The sequence below is a fragment of the Schistocerca nitens genome, chromosome 9, assembly GCF_023898315.1.
Source record: "Schistocerca nitens isolate TAMUIC-IGC-003100 chromosome 9, iqSchNite1.1, whole genome shotgun sequence".
NCBI classification, from domain to species: domain Eukaryota; kingdom Metazoa; phylum Arthropoda; class Insecta; order Orthoptera; family Acrididae; genus Schistocerca; species Schistocerca nitens.
Window position 1 is genome coordinate 40,178,364 of NC_064622.1, and position 14,564 is coordinate 40,192,927.

Here is a 14,564-nt window from a genome sequence, read left to right on the forward strand (position 1 = left end):
CACTATGGTAGATCTTGTAGGTGGAGGAGTGACAGTTGGCCTTCATTTAAAGAATAAATTTCTGAGAATGTTCAACTGGAGTATAACACTATAAGGAAGAAAAGCATTTGAGATGTGGTGTTACAGAAGGATGCTAAAAATTATATGGACCCATACGATGAGAAATGAGTAGTTTCTCTGCAGAATTGGCATGAAAAGAAATATGTGAATAACTGAGAATGAGATGAGACATGAAGATAATGTATGTTAATATATCAGCGAAAAACTACCATGGTACTCGAGGTCACGATAGAGAGACCAAAACCTTACAAGTAAGACAGAGACTGGAATAAATACGACAATAACTGAGGAAACTGGTTACACTCTTAGATGGAGGGATTGGTACAGGAGAGGCAAGCTGCATCAAATCAGTCAGAAGATTGGTAGGAAAGAAAGTATACGCTACTTAAGAAACAAAAGTTACATAGTACCCACAATATTTCAATACTCACACTGTATTATAATAATATAAAATGTTTATCAGCATAAAATAACTGAGAATCTGCCACCATTTTTTTGTGAAATCCATCCTCCTCCATACGAAGAAAATACATTGAACCCACCTGAGAAATTGTGTCTCCTCAGTCATTTCGTCAAAACTTGATCTGGCCTCAGGATGACGCAACAGTGACTTCGGGGTCATCAAAATGAGGGGCTTGCGGAATGGAAGGGCTATCTGCCGGCGCAGAATGTGGAAATAGTTGGCTGGTGTTGAGCAGTTTGCTACCTATTACAGACCAAGTAGATTCTAGTTTTACATTTAAGGTCTGACACATTATAAACACACAGATAAAAGCTGGAGAACCAAAGGACATTTACAATAGTAAGATTTATTTACTGCATTGAGACTCAAACCAGGAGCCTCGAATTTTGCTGACAACATGGTACCAACTGCATTATTCAGTTGTGCCTTATGGAGCAACTCAGTTTCACCTCGTTACTTATGTTCTGGGATCCAAAGCCAAGAGCTGGACGGATACACAGTTTTTTAACCTGTCGCCGAATATTCATTGCAGATTACATTTTCTTAAAGAGCAGAAGAGTTTTAATTTGTACTATTATCTTTTCAATACCCACAGCTGTACTTTGCGAGCCACCACAGTGTGACCCATAGTGTATCAGAATCAATGGTCCATAGCGTACCAGAGCCATTTTCCCTGTTCTTATTCCATTTATAGGTGGTATGTGGGAAGAAGAGCCTGTCAAAACCCTTCAGTACGAGCTCACATTTCTCTAATAATAGTTTTGTGATCATTACGCAATATGTATGCTGGAGGATGTAGGATATTTCTTGAATTGTTTTGGAATACGAGCTCTCGGAACTCTGTGAGTAAGGCTCTCAAGGGACACACACAATGCCTTTCTCATAGTGTCTCCCACTGCTGTTTAACAAGCTTCCCCATAAATTCAGCTAATTTAATTTGGCGAGGGTTCTACATCAATGATTCATACTCAAGAATAGGTAAGCAACCTTGGGCACATATGAAATTTTTAACGATTTAACCTACACATCCAAGTTTTACATCTATCTTCCCCACAGCTAAATTATTTTGGCATCCACTTTAAATCATATAAGACTAATACTTCCCAGATACTTAAGTTGTGACTGGTGCCAGTGACTAATCACCAGCCAGACAATCAAACAATATTTTATCTATTCATTATTTATGCACATGATGATATGTATGTTCACAGCCAAATGCAAATCTTTACACTAATTACTGATCATCTACAAGTCTTTCTGCCTTTCAAAACAAGTTTGTAAAGATGTCACCACACTGTACACAACTGCATAGCATCATAACACTACAGACTATCTGCACAGTCATTTTATATGTATTGTGAACAGAAGTGACCCTATGCCACATAGTACATTATCATTATCACTAAACATTATTTTCATCTTATAATAACTGGTTTCCTGGTCTACCATCACACTTGTTATAATAATTTCTTCCACACAATGTTGAAGTTTACCTTTACAAGAGGGAAAGAGTATAATGTCTCACACACACACACACACACACACACACACACACACACACAAAACATAGGTGGTTTAAATGTTAAAACATGATCCATTAAAATGTATTTCTTTTCATTTTTTTCCACTTTATGAATCTGAAAACTACAGCTACTGAACACAATTCCCTCAATGCTGCAAAGTCATACTGTTTTGATGAAATCGGATGGAAGCTGTGTCTTTTAGCTTACCCAGATCAAGGATTCCTATATCTGTAAAATTAAAGGTCAGACATCTTCACAAGGGCATTCAAGCTTAAAGAAGATGACAAAGGAAAACTTTCAATAGGATCATAACAAATTAACAAACATGGATTGCATGTGAAAAATAAGCATAAATTCTATATAAATTGTGTGTGGACAGGATTAATTTGATATTTTTTCAACATGACATATATAAAACAAGAAACTTTGTTATGTTTCTGGGAGATACAAGATCTGAAACTGTTACCTACCTCAAAAACCTATTACAAGTTAAAGCAAAGGTAACGATGTTTGCGGTTATCACAAAAGAGAAACATTTAGCATGTAGAAAATTTAGAGTTGGTAACTACATTACATATTCTCATATTTCTTTCACATCGAATTATATTCTAAATAATTCAACAATGATCATATAAAACTATATTGTAGCTGTATAGCCTTGATAATTCTGGTTATACTTACAATCCAGTTGATATCGTGTAACTGTCGCACAGCAAACTCTTCACTCTCTGGTGGGAAATAGTCAGGGTCATCAGAAGACATCTGCAGGAATCTCTCTAGACGAGCACTAGAATGCTCAGGACCCTGAAAGAAATATAAAACATTTAATTAGATATATTTCAACAGCAAATAGATAAAAGTGAATGATTCTGGTTAAAACCCAAAAATACTTTAATCTTTGAGTTAAAATACAACAATAATTTCAAAATTGTATAATTATAACTTTTTACACACTTCATGTCTTCATGATTAGCCCCAGCTATTTTGAGATTTAAAATAAAATCAAATGAACACACTCCACAAAAAGATTGTTATTACTGATACATGCAATAAATTTCCTGACGTATTTATTCCCTTAACAGATCTGCATGAAAAACTTGTCTTATCAGTTACTGCATACTTTTTCCTGTCACGTGTACTTGCAGTTGTGCTCCTTGAATTTAATTTTGCTAACTAATACTTTGTAGATTCAGGAGGAGACAGTTTACCTGTGTTCTGTTTTTCCTTGTGTAAATTTAATACTCTTGCACTGTCAGTCCATGGTGCTCCATACATTGTCGCACTCTATGTATGGGTACTTGTCCTGCTACAAATGAGCCCATTTTCTCTCTCAAGGTACTTGCCACAGTTATACGATCCTGCACAGTTGAGTGAACAAATATGTCTGCATACTCTGGCATCAGTCACATAGGAACCCATTTCTTCCATGTTCATCTACACCTAAACCTACACCTCCATCTACATACTACTCTATAAATCACACTTAACTGCCTGGCAAAAGGTTCATCAAATCACTTTCACAATACTTCTCCATTACTCCACTCTTTAACAGTACATCGAAAAAACGAAGTTCTATATATTTCTGAGCAAGTAGGTCAGTATCAACAAAGTGTTTCCGCATTCTGAGAAGAAAGTTGGTGATTGAAATTTCATGAGAAGATCTGGCCAAAATGAGAAACTTCTTTGTTTTAATTATGTCTACCCCCTAATCCTGTATCATGTCCATGACACTCTCTCCCCTATTTCTCTATAATACAAAACCTGCTGCCCTTCTTTGGACTTTCTCGATGCGCTCTGCGAACTGTGCTGGCTCATTTCACCATCAACAGCATTTTTTTTATTATGATTTAGAAGCTGCTGGGCTCTGATATCACTATTTTCCAGCCCTTTCAAGATTTTTTGAGCGCCTGTTAGTTAAAAGACCGGAGCAAGTTTTTTTTTATTTTTTTTTTAATTATATTCCCTCCTGGAAGAAATTTTAGCTTCCTTCCTGTATTTCTCTTTTAGCGAAGCTTATTTCCTAGGGCATAAGAACTTACTGGAAACTCTCTATAGGTGCCATCGTAGCTAAACCATAACTTAACTTGTAGTATAATCCAGGCACTTATCTTCTTTGTTGTTGACAGCACTTACTAAGTTGCTGGGAGAATGTTCCGTGTCTGTGCCTTCTCTCTGGAGGGGCCTGGCTTGCTTACGACCATGTTAATGGCTCTCGAGCATTTCATACTGTGGCTCGCTGTTCGTTTGCACTTGCACATCCTGTCTGTCTGGGCTCAAGCTGAGTATCTTACGCTATCTGATTTGCACTGAAAATGGAAGTTTGCTGTTGGCCAAAAGGCCTTTGATTAACTGGCTTTGCACAGAAGTTTTCCCTTTAATACAAATTGTAACCTTGTTCTAAGTTTACTGTACATCTTTTGATACTGAACTTTTGTGGGTCTGCCTAATGTTTTGGAGAGAATTATCTAGAACAGTTTAATTATTTTAATTGGGTGGTTTATGTAAAATCATTTAATTCAAAAATTTTAGAAGGCCAATACTGTTAAGGTCTTATTTCTTGAATTTGTTTGAGATGATTATTATTGCAATTGAATAGCTGTCTTTCTTACCATTTTGAATGCCTTCATATTTATATTGTCAAATCAACTTTAATTTTCTTAACTGTTTTTCAAAGGGGACCTGTTATTATCCAAAGAATAATTATGTTGTTTTTGTTCAAGGATAAATTATGTTAGTTGAAGAGGTCTAGTCCTCCTATGACATTTCCCTGATCCTGGTAATTCATGATTTCACTCTGTAGATCCTATCTGGTAAGGATTCCACACTGTGCAGGTTTCACCAAAAGAGGATAAACAAACATAGTTTAGGCAGTCTGTACTAGATCCGTTGCATCTTCTGAGTGTTCTGCTAAAATATGCAATCTTTGCTTTACCTTTTCCTCAACATTTTAAATGTGTTGTCCTCAGTTTAAATTGTTCGTAATTGTAATTCCTAGGTATTTAGTTGAATTTACAGCCTTTAAATTCGATTGATTTATTGTGTAACAGAAGTTTAATTGATTCTTTTCAGTGCTCATGTGGATGGCCTCACACTTCTCATTCCTGGGTCAACTGCCAACTTTGTACCATACAGGCATCTTTTTAAAATTGTTTTGCAATTTGTTTTGATATTCGGATGACTTTACTAGACGAGAAATGACAACATCATCCGCAAACAATCTAAGATGCCTGCTTTTACTGTCTCCTAAATTGTTTATAAAGATAAGGAACAGTAGAGAACCTATAACACTATCTTGGGGAACACCAGAAATCAATTCGGTTTTACTTTATGACTTTCGGTCAATTACTACGAACTGCAACCTGTCTGACGAAATCATGAATCCACTTGCACACAATCTGCTTCCAAGTTACTTTTGAGGTATGGTGTTGAAAGCCTTCTGGAAATCTACAAATAAATACAGTATCAACTCGAAATCCTTTGTCGATTGCACTCAATACTTTGAGTGAAGAGCTACTTGAGTTTCACAAGAATGATGTTTTCTATGTTGACTGTGTCAATAGACCATTGTCTTCTAGGTAATTCATAATGTTCAATCACAATACGTTTCAAAATCCTGCTGCATATTGCTGTTAATGATATTGTCCTGTAAATTAGTGGATTACTCCTATTGCCTTTCTCGAATATATTGGTGTGACCTGCGCAACTTTTCAATCTTTGGACATGGATCTTTCATTGAGTGAGCACTTGTAAGTATGCAGCTACTCCATCAGCTTACTCTGAAAGGAACCTAACTGGTACAAAGCTATTGTTAAGTGATTTAAGTTGCTTCTCTACTCTGAGGATATCTGCTTCTAAGTTCCTCATGTTGGAAGCTGTTTTCGATTTGAATTCTGGAATATTTACTTCATCTTGTTCGGTGAAGGAATTTCAGAGGGCTGTGTTTAGCAACTCTGCTTTAGCAACACTGTCATCAATATTATTTTCATTACTATCGTGCACAGAAGGCACTTGATTGTGTTTTGCAGCTAGCACACTTTACATACAACCAGAGTGTCTCTAGATTTTCCTCCAGGTTTCGAAACAAAGTTTCACGCTCCTGTAAAAGATCGTTAATCTTGGAAAATTTGGCACTTTTTTGCTGTTTCTGCAACAGTATTCTGACCTGTTTTGTGTATCATGGAATGTTTGCATGACAGTCGTGGTATCCTGACCAACATAAGCAACAACATCGTGGAATAATGAACTGCAGTCTAAATAGACAACGATCCTGCTGCTGTCGAAATACAACATACGCTGGTAGTCACTTCTCACTAACACAAATGTCTCCGAAACAACCAACATTCAATGCAATGTCTCAACTTTGCACAGTTGTACTGAAATGGAAATCATTTGCAGATCGAAGTATGTGGTACATTTTATGCCAATTTTACATTTTTCATGATGTCGGAATTTTGATAGCCAACATTGTATGACATTTACAATTCAAACATGCAGCATTAATGAAAAATCTACACAAAATACCAAAAAATTCTGACTGGGACTGATTAGAATATATTTACTAATTTAAACAAGCACTGATGGTCTTTTTTTAAAAAAAAAATGAAATGGGGGCAATATGTCTCCAGATTCTTGTACAATTTACTTCCCTCAGATAGACTGCTGAGAGAGAAAATTCATGAAGACAAAGAAAGCAAAGAAAATTGCATTACCTCTGTGTGCCAATATTTGTGGAAAGCTATTTCAATTGTATAAAACACTATCTGCACTAACTGGGATGACAAAATTTTTTGGAAAGGTTATTTAGAAGTTTATGTGCAAAAATTGGAGCAGAGAAAGACAAACTGTTCTTATTATTAACTGATTCTCTCCATAATCAAAGGTAAACTTATTTCTTAGAAACAGTAATGTAGTGGGCTTTCCTCGTAATGGCAGAAATCACCTGTACCTGAGAAAATTGACATAACGCATTCTGTGAAAGCAATATACTCAATTTCATCCGTCAACAAAAAACAAGGAATGACAATGCATATTTGAAAAAAAAAATCATGTGTATGTTTGTTGCTGTTTGTAATGACTTGACTCCAGATACTGTGTGTAACTGTTTTCTAAATTCTGGCTGCAGTACACAACGATACACACATTTTAACTTTTTCTTCCATTTCAAAAGTATGGGTAACTATTCCTCCTACCCCTTTTCTTTCTACCTGAAAATTTCACAATTTGAAGGACGTCATTATCTGATGGGATGGATACACTTGTTTCTCTCAGATTATTTTTATCCTTTGACACTTTCTCACCTATTTGACCCTTGTTTATATTTTATGTACATCTATTGCTTCAGCTTGTCCAAACATTTAGGCAGCTCACAATCACCCAGGGTGAAACCACCTATACGTATTATCACAAAAGTTTTAATGTATTCAGAATTGGTTAACAAACTGAATGACCAGGACCAAGTTACTGAAACTTCACTCAAGACTTCCCAAGAACTGCTTTGTTCCTCCCTGCATTTCGCCCATATTACTGTATCAAACTGAGACCTTGTCACCTTTCTTCCTCCATCATACGATCTGTGTGCTCATTGCAGGCAAGTTCTGGGCTGTGCAGTTTACAATCACTGTTTACTAAAATTCCATGTCTCCTGCGTGAAATTTTACCCCAGACAGTCTCATTTAAAAGAGCACCCAGGTATCATCACAGAAAATGAGTTACAATCAAAACTTAAAGAACCCATTAGTCACAGCAGGTACCATAGTGTTTAGTATAGGATATTCTTGGTTTGGCATCACAACTATTTTAGCATTATCTCGATCACTAAGTCTACAAGACCTTGCCAGCAACTTTTATTTTAAGGTATCATAATATAAACTTCTTGTCCTGTGCTTAAGTACTTAAATGTTCCTTCTTTCATCACCCCCCTCCCCCTCCCCTATCCCTCATTTTGAACTATGATATATCGTTAACTTCCAGTACTTAGTCAAATAGTGGTAAGATTATTGCTGCAGAGGGTAGTTTTGCCTTCAGATAGATGATAGGTATCCCACTGGGCAAAGAAACAAAGCTACATTTCCCTCAAATACAGCTGTTAAATACAGAAATGAGAGCCGTGTTTTCAGCAAGCAAGGGCCCTGTAAAAACACCTTTGGCAGAGCAGGTTCCATTCTGTGACTAATTTATATTCCAAATACTCTAAATGCACAACATCAAGTCATTGAACAGTGCTGTACAGAAACTTTTGCCTCAAGTTCTATTTAGATGGTAACCAATTTGAAAGTATGAAAATATTCATTTGTTTGCTATACATTTTTACACTTTGTAATTCAAGAGTGTCAATTAGTATGCTGAAGAAACACTTTAAAAATATTGTAGACTGACTCGCACAAAAGGGGAAGATAATACACCATAATTAAACAGAAGAAGCAATTGTGTAGTTCACCCAAGAAGCCACTAGACAAGGCTGTAGGCCAGAGAACATTTTACCCCTTCCAGAAAACGTTTTTCTTTTTCTTTTTCTTTTTTAGTTCATTTCTGAAACTTATTTTTCTCAATTATCATTAAACAATAACTTATACATACCATCCCTTCAAGTCCATGGGGTAGCAACATCACCAGACCAGACTGCCGCACCCACTTGGCCTGGCCTGAAGATATAAACTGGTCGATGATGCATTGTGCTGTATTGTTGAAATCTCCAAATTGGGCTTCCCAGCAAACCAATGCATTTGGATTTGTCATAGAATATCCCAGTTCAAAGCCTGAAATTATGTATTATATTATACAGGGCAAAGGCCACTGAAGATGGAGGTTATAATAAAAGAACTGAATCTGTAATTATGCTACTACTGAACTTGAAATGAATCTATGCTGATTACATAGGAGCAGCATGCAAATTCTTTTCTCAATAACTGATGCTGTTCAATGAGTGACGTACAAATCTTTCGGCAGTTTTTTTTAACTATAGAGAAGATTAGGGTTACAAATTCCCACAGGATCATCATCATCATCATCATAAATGTTAGTCACACCAATCATTTGACATAAATTTAAAGTTATTAACTTACCCAACACTCCAAACTCCGACAATGAGCTATTACAAACAATATAAGGACCCTGATCAGGGTAAATATGACACAGAGGTCTGTATGTAGCTTTATCAACTTTCTGGTGGTGAAGTACATGGTGTCTGTGACTGTAAAGTAAAAGAAAGGACAAAATGAATGAAAGGAACATCAATTTTATGGGGGGTATTGGTACTACTACTATCATTACTCTTATTACCACCACCACCACCACCACCACCACCACCAACAACAACAACAACAGTAGTACTAGTAGTAGTAGTAGTATAATACCAATTATAATCTGACAAAAATGAGAACAAGGCAGAATTAAATCATCCGCATTTAAGGAAGTTCTTAGAGAGATACCTGAGAACTTAATCAGAAAATCCTGGTAATATATGTTTGGAACATTCATTTACAATATGTTACCAATTTTTGAGGGAGATATACCAGGGGACTCTAGCAGAACATTATGATGATAAATTTTTGGAATATTAATTTACAATATGTTATTAATTTTGGAGACAGACAGCTGGGTGGAACATTCCAAAAATGTATTATTGGCAAACAAAGCTAAACACTCTAAAGATGCCTGGAAAGAGCAACTAAGAAAAAACATCGTTGCAGAATTGCAAAGATTACAACTCACATCCACATGAGGCAATTAACTAAAAAGAACATATCTTAAACTAAGTGGATAATAAATCACATTTTTTAGATATTTTTGTACGTTACTGGACATCTACCATTCTCTGACTTCATCTCCTACCAAGGGCACAAATATCAAGCATTTAAGGTCCTTTTGATGTTCCAGGTCAAGGCAGCCAACTATTTAGTATCAAAAGTCCAAACAAATAACAGCCTCTCCAACTGAAAGGTGGAATGACAATTTTCTACTGTGGAACAAGTACCTGTAATAATCCAGCAAAAGTCTGCATCTCATGAATTACACCAACACAACGTCCTTGTTTCAATTTTCAAACAATGGAAAATCCAAGATAGACTGCAACAATATTAAGAGAAGGAAAGTTGCTACTCACCATATAGCGGAGACTCTGAGTCGCACATAGCGACAACAAAAAAAAAGGCACTCACAATTATAGCTTTCGGGCATTAAGGCCTTCGTCAACAATAGATACACACACACCCCCACGCAAACACAACCCTCCCGCACAACTGCAGTCTCATGCAACTGCAACCACACTGCGAGCAGCAGCACCAGTGCACGATGGGAGTTGCGACTGGGTGGTGGTAAGGAGGAGGCTGGGGCAGATAGGGGGAGGGATAGTACTGTGGGGGTGGCGGACAGTGTGCTGCAGGTTAGACAGAGGGCAGGGAAGAGGTGGGGAGGGGGAGATGGGGGAAGTAGCGGAAAAGTAGAAAAATAAAAGGGCTGATTGTGGTGGTGGAATGACGGCTGTGTAGTACTGGAATGGGAACAGGAAAGGGGCTGGACTAATGTCTGTCCGCCACCCCCATCATACTATCCCTCCCCCTCCCCGCCTCAACCTTCTCCTTACCCCAACCCAGTCGCCACTCACATCAAGCACTGGTGCTGCTGCTTGCAGTGTTTTTTGAGTTGCCTGAGACTGCAGTTGTGTGTGCGAGTTGCATTTGTGTGAGTGCACATATGCGCGCGTTTGTGTGTATGTTGTTCAGAAAGGCCTTAATGACCGAAAGCTATAATTATGAGAGTTTTTCTGTTGTGCCTATCTGCAACTCAGCATATTCGCTATATAGTGAGTAGCTACTTTCCTTCTCCTAATATTGTTACATTCCAACCTCTTTTCATTTTGAAGTTCCCAATATAACTATAGGTGGATGAAAAATAAATGCAGCAAACATTCCAAAAATCAAAAAATCAGGACAAGGCGAATCCCATTTGCTTTCAGGATATATTTAACTGTAATGTCTGAGGTGAAGTTGCATACCTGAATGTGCCTCTCTCCACATCTTGTCCACTCAAGCGTACATGGATTCCTTCCTTCAGCAGTGAACCAAAAGCCATTGCTTCACCAAGAGCCCAGTCAACTGTTCTTGACTCCACCATTTCCATTCGTGCTTTCAATATACGTTCCAAACCTAAACAAAGCATAATAAATATTAATGCAACGATTACTATTTTGCCAACAGCAACAAATGAAAATAAAAAGGCTGTGAAAACTACAAGACATACAGTAAACAGCATCAGTGGATAGAGCCTCTCCAAACTCTCATTTACAATATGTTGTTAGTTTTGGAGCACCATTTGTGAATGCAGCAAATGTCAATATGTGCATACAATTCCCTGAAGTCACTGCTGCTGTGGTATCCAGGAGAGCACAATGAAAGCAGCCTGCTTTGGAAAACTTCGATGGGTTGCCTATCTGCATGGGAGGTGCATGTTCATTCAAGGCAACAATACAGAGCAGTTGATTTGTCTACTTGTTCTGATACACCTGCCTACCAGTCGTGAATTCTCCAACAAAACCACAGCACATATGACAAATCTAAACTTTTAGAGACTGAGGTACTTATTAAAAACCCCATATATTTATTTGGTAAATTCGCATTTGATTACACATTTTGAGCTTATCATCCGTTACATCACTACAGTGAAATTAGTCATAGAACAAACTGAACACAAACTAAAAATCAGTCTTAAATCACATGCAAAATTGAATGAGTAAATTACTCAGGACCTGACAGAAGTTAAATGAGGCACAATACACTTTCGTTTCTTTCATTTAGATTGGAAAGTATTATGATTCTGCTTGAACACCAGGAGTAACATTAGCCAGCACAGACATCAATTCATATGGTGGGAAGAGCAAGGGAGGGGGGTTCAAAGCTGAACACCCGTTGCTGAAAGAGGTGAGGCCTTATAGTGTGATTGCTGTCAACACTGACAGGAACGTATGGAGCCCAAGCGTTGAACCTATATTACTGACAATAAGAATTTTTTTGCTGCATGTAAACTGATTGTGAATTGGGCATGTAGAAAATCCTCTGATGAATGAACTTTAACCACGTATGTTTTTTCTAAGTGTTTTGTACTTCAAGTAAGAAATGCACAAATGTACATGAACATTAGAAAAAGACTGGAACACCAGCAATGACGTAGGAACTTTTACAGTTGTAACTGAATCTAGAAAGGGAGTCTGTCACTGCCACACCATCATGTCTATAATGCACAGATTGCAAGTATTGTGTGACACCATAGTGAGAACTCTTTGTTTATTGTTGTGCTATAATTTGCAGAAATAGTCCAAGGGACATGAAGTTAAGGATGGTGCTGCACCAAGGTTAATTTTGGAATGATAATGTTAATTAGGTGTCTCCAGGACAATTTCCACACAATACCAGATTGTACGAGATTAATAAGAGACTTAAGTGTGGCTTTAAGTAATGAGTCGGTTGTCTTCTAAAAAACTGTCGACTAGTGAGGAATTTTGCAAAGTAGACATGCTTTAACAAACACAGCCCCAACTAACCACGAAAATCACTATAGGTATCAAAAAGTCTTTTCTTATTTTGAACTATTACAACAGTCTGTCACCATCATACTTGTGCTCTCAGACAAATAATCCATGATTAAAAGTTGAATCAATATGTTCAACTTCTGGTTAAGCCGCCCATCGAACATTTAACATTTCCATTAAATGATGAGTGGTCTTCCTTTTAATAACATCATTGTATCAAAAGCAGAATTAATTTGAGAATACTATAAAATTTTGAGACCGAACTTTTGATCAGTACACCTTCCAGACAAAAAACTTTTAGTACTGCTACTACCCCCCCCCCCCCCCCCAAACACACACACAGCACAGTTGTCCTAACTTTTGGAACTATTAGTTCCTTCCTCAAGAAATAAAAAGTGATATCTTGGGCAATGTTATACAGGAAGAGCACATCATTCAGACCCAGAATGAAAGGGAGCAAATTACTGGTCCGTCTCATCCCTCATCCTATAGTCACAGTGATCCACCCTCCCATCAATTTTTCCCAACCTTCCCAACCTATCCCTCTTTCCTCTTCAAGTAGTACCTAACATTTCTGAAAGGTAGGATAATTTTTTCTACTCTGGCCTTGCTAAAACCATCTCAGCTATTTCCTCAAGGTAACATCTTGAGAAAGAGAGAGAGAGAGAGAGAGAGAGAGAGAGAGAGAGAGAAAATGTTATTGAATAATTTAATACAAACCTCTATGTATTTCGAATTCTGCAGCATTTGGTGGTGGTGATGACATTTTCTTGCCAATGTGAACCAGGGTGTCCTCCTTGACACCAGTTGGAGATACTTTCAATGGATCTTTGCCTTCAAAGAAACCAGACCATGGAGAATCAAGCCAGTCCTTATACTTTATGTGTGTCTCTTTTCTCGCATTTTCCAAAGCATCTTCACATATTTTTTCATATTTGTCACGAACATCCTGGAAATAAAGTTTACCTTGTTTCACATAAATACCATGATAATCTTGTAATATCTTTTGTCTTTTATTGGCTGTTTACTCTTTAAAGCCAATGGTTGTCATCTGTTGAATCTTTATCCAGGAATTTCACAGTACAGTAGTGTAGCAGCTAACAATGTAGTAGGGAATCTATTCACCAAGCAGTGGCAGGAGAAATTGCATACAAAAGTTAAGGAAATGTGCAACCTTCTGGAGCCAGTGGCCCCTTATTCTGACAGATAGGTTGAAGGGGAAGGAAGAAGGATGAAGGGAAGAGACTGGCAAGGTTTATGGAATGAGGAGTGTTCAGAAAAGTTGGCCTGAATCCTGCGTCAGGTTGGACTTAGTGGATGGGATGAGAAGGAAAGACTGATTGTTGGATGTCGCACAGAATGAGATTTGAAAACATAAGGGTAATAAGCAAGACAGAGGTTACTGACAAAACATTGCACACAGTGATAGCCCCAATAATTCTGAACAAAAAATGTTATACGAACATAGGTCCGCAAATGCTTCGTTAGGGAGGTATGGGTATTGAAAGGAACTTCAATTCTGCAAAATTGATGTGCACAACGTGAACGTATAACCAATACAACTGGACTGTAATGTGATTTTCTTGAAAACAATGTTACAGAGAAGTACAGTTATGTTACACAATTTTACATAATGTTTATTTACTTTGCATTTAGTACATAATGCATTACAACATGCATGTTGCATGTATTCAGTTGAAAAAGATGTACCACATCTTTTGCAAATGGCTTTAACACTTATTGTACAGATGTTGTAAAGTTCACAGAACAGGTCTGAATATCCCACCATGAACGTCAATGTTGTGTTGCTTGTTCAATTGCCTGTGGTTGGTTCCTAATCAATTCAGCAGCGTCCATGATGCGACGAAGCAGTTCATCTTGTGTATTTACCTTCACTTTGTGCACTTCTGATTTCATCCAATGCCACAAAACAAATCTAAAGATATAAGGTCAGGTGATCTTGGAGGCTAGTTAATAGCACTGCCATGGCCAATCC

General features: G+C 37.4%; 1 protein-coding gene across 5 annotated transcripts in view; it reads right to left on the minus strand.

Moving 5' to 3' along the window:
• The window catches only part of LOC126203990 (2-oxoglutarate dehydrogenase complex component E1-like), a 129,942-nt gene that overhangs the window by 58,118 nt on the left and 57,260 nt on the right, over nucleotides 1–14,564 (minus strand). For all 5 annotated transcript variants that reach the window (XM_049938422.1, XM_049938420.1, XM_049938421.1 and 2 more), the window contains 6 exons: nucleotides 13,289–13,517; nucleotides 11,039–11,189; nucleotides 9,108–9,235; nucleotides 8,623–8,801; nucleotides 2,728–2,850; nucleotides 603–766 (listed from right to left, as the gene is read on the minus strand). In XM_049938422.1, coding sequence (XP_049794379.1) covers nucleotides 603–766; nucleotides 2,728–2,850; nucleotides 8,623–8,801; nucleotides 9,108–9,235; nucleotides 11,039–11,189; nucleotides 13,289–13,517 — 974 coding nt within the window. The remainder of the gene's footprint in view (nucleotides 1–602; nucleotides 767–2,727; nucleotides 2,851–8,622; nucleotides 8,802–9,107; nucleotides 9,236–11,038; nucleotides 11,190–13,288; nucleotides 13,518–14,564) is intronic.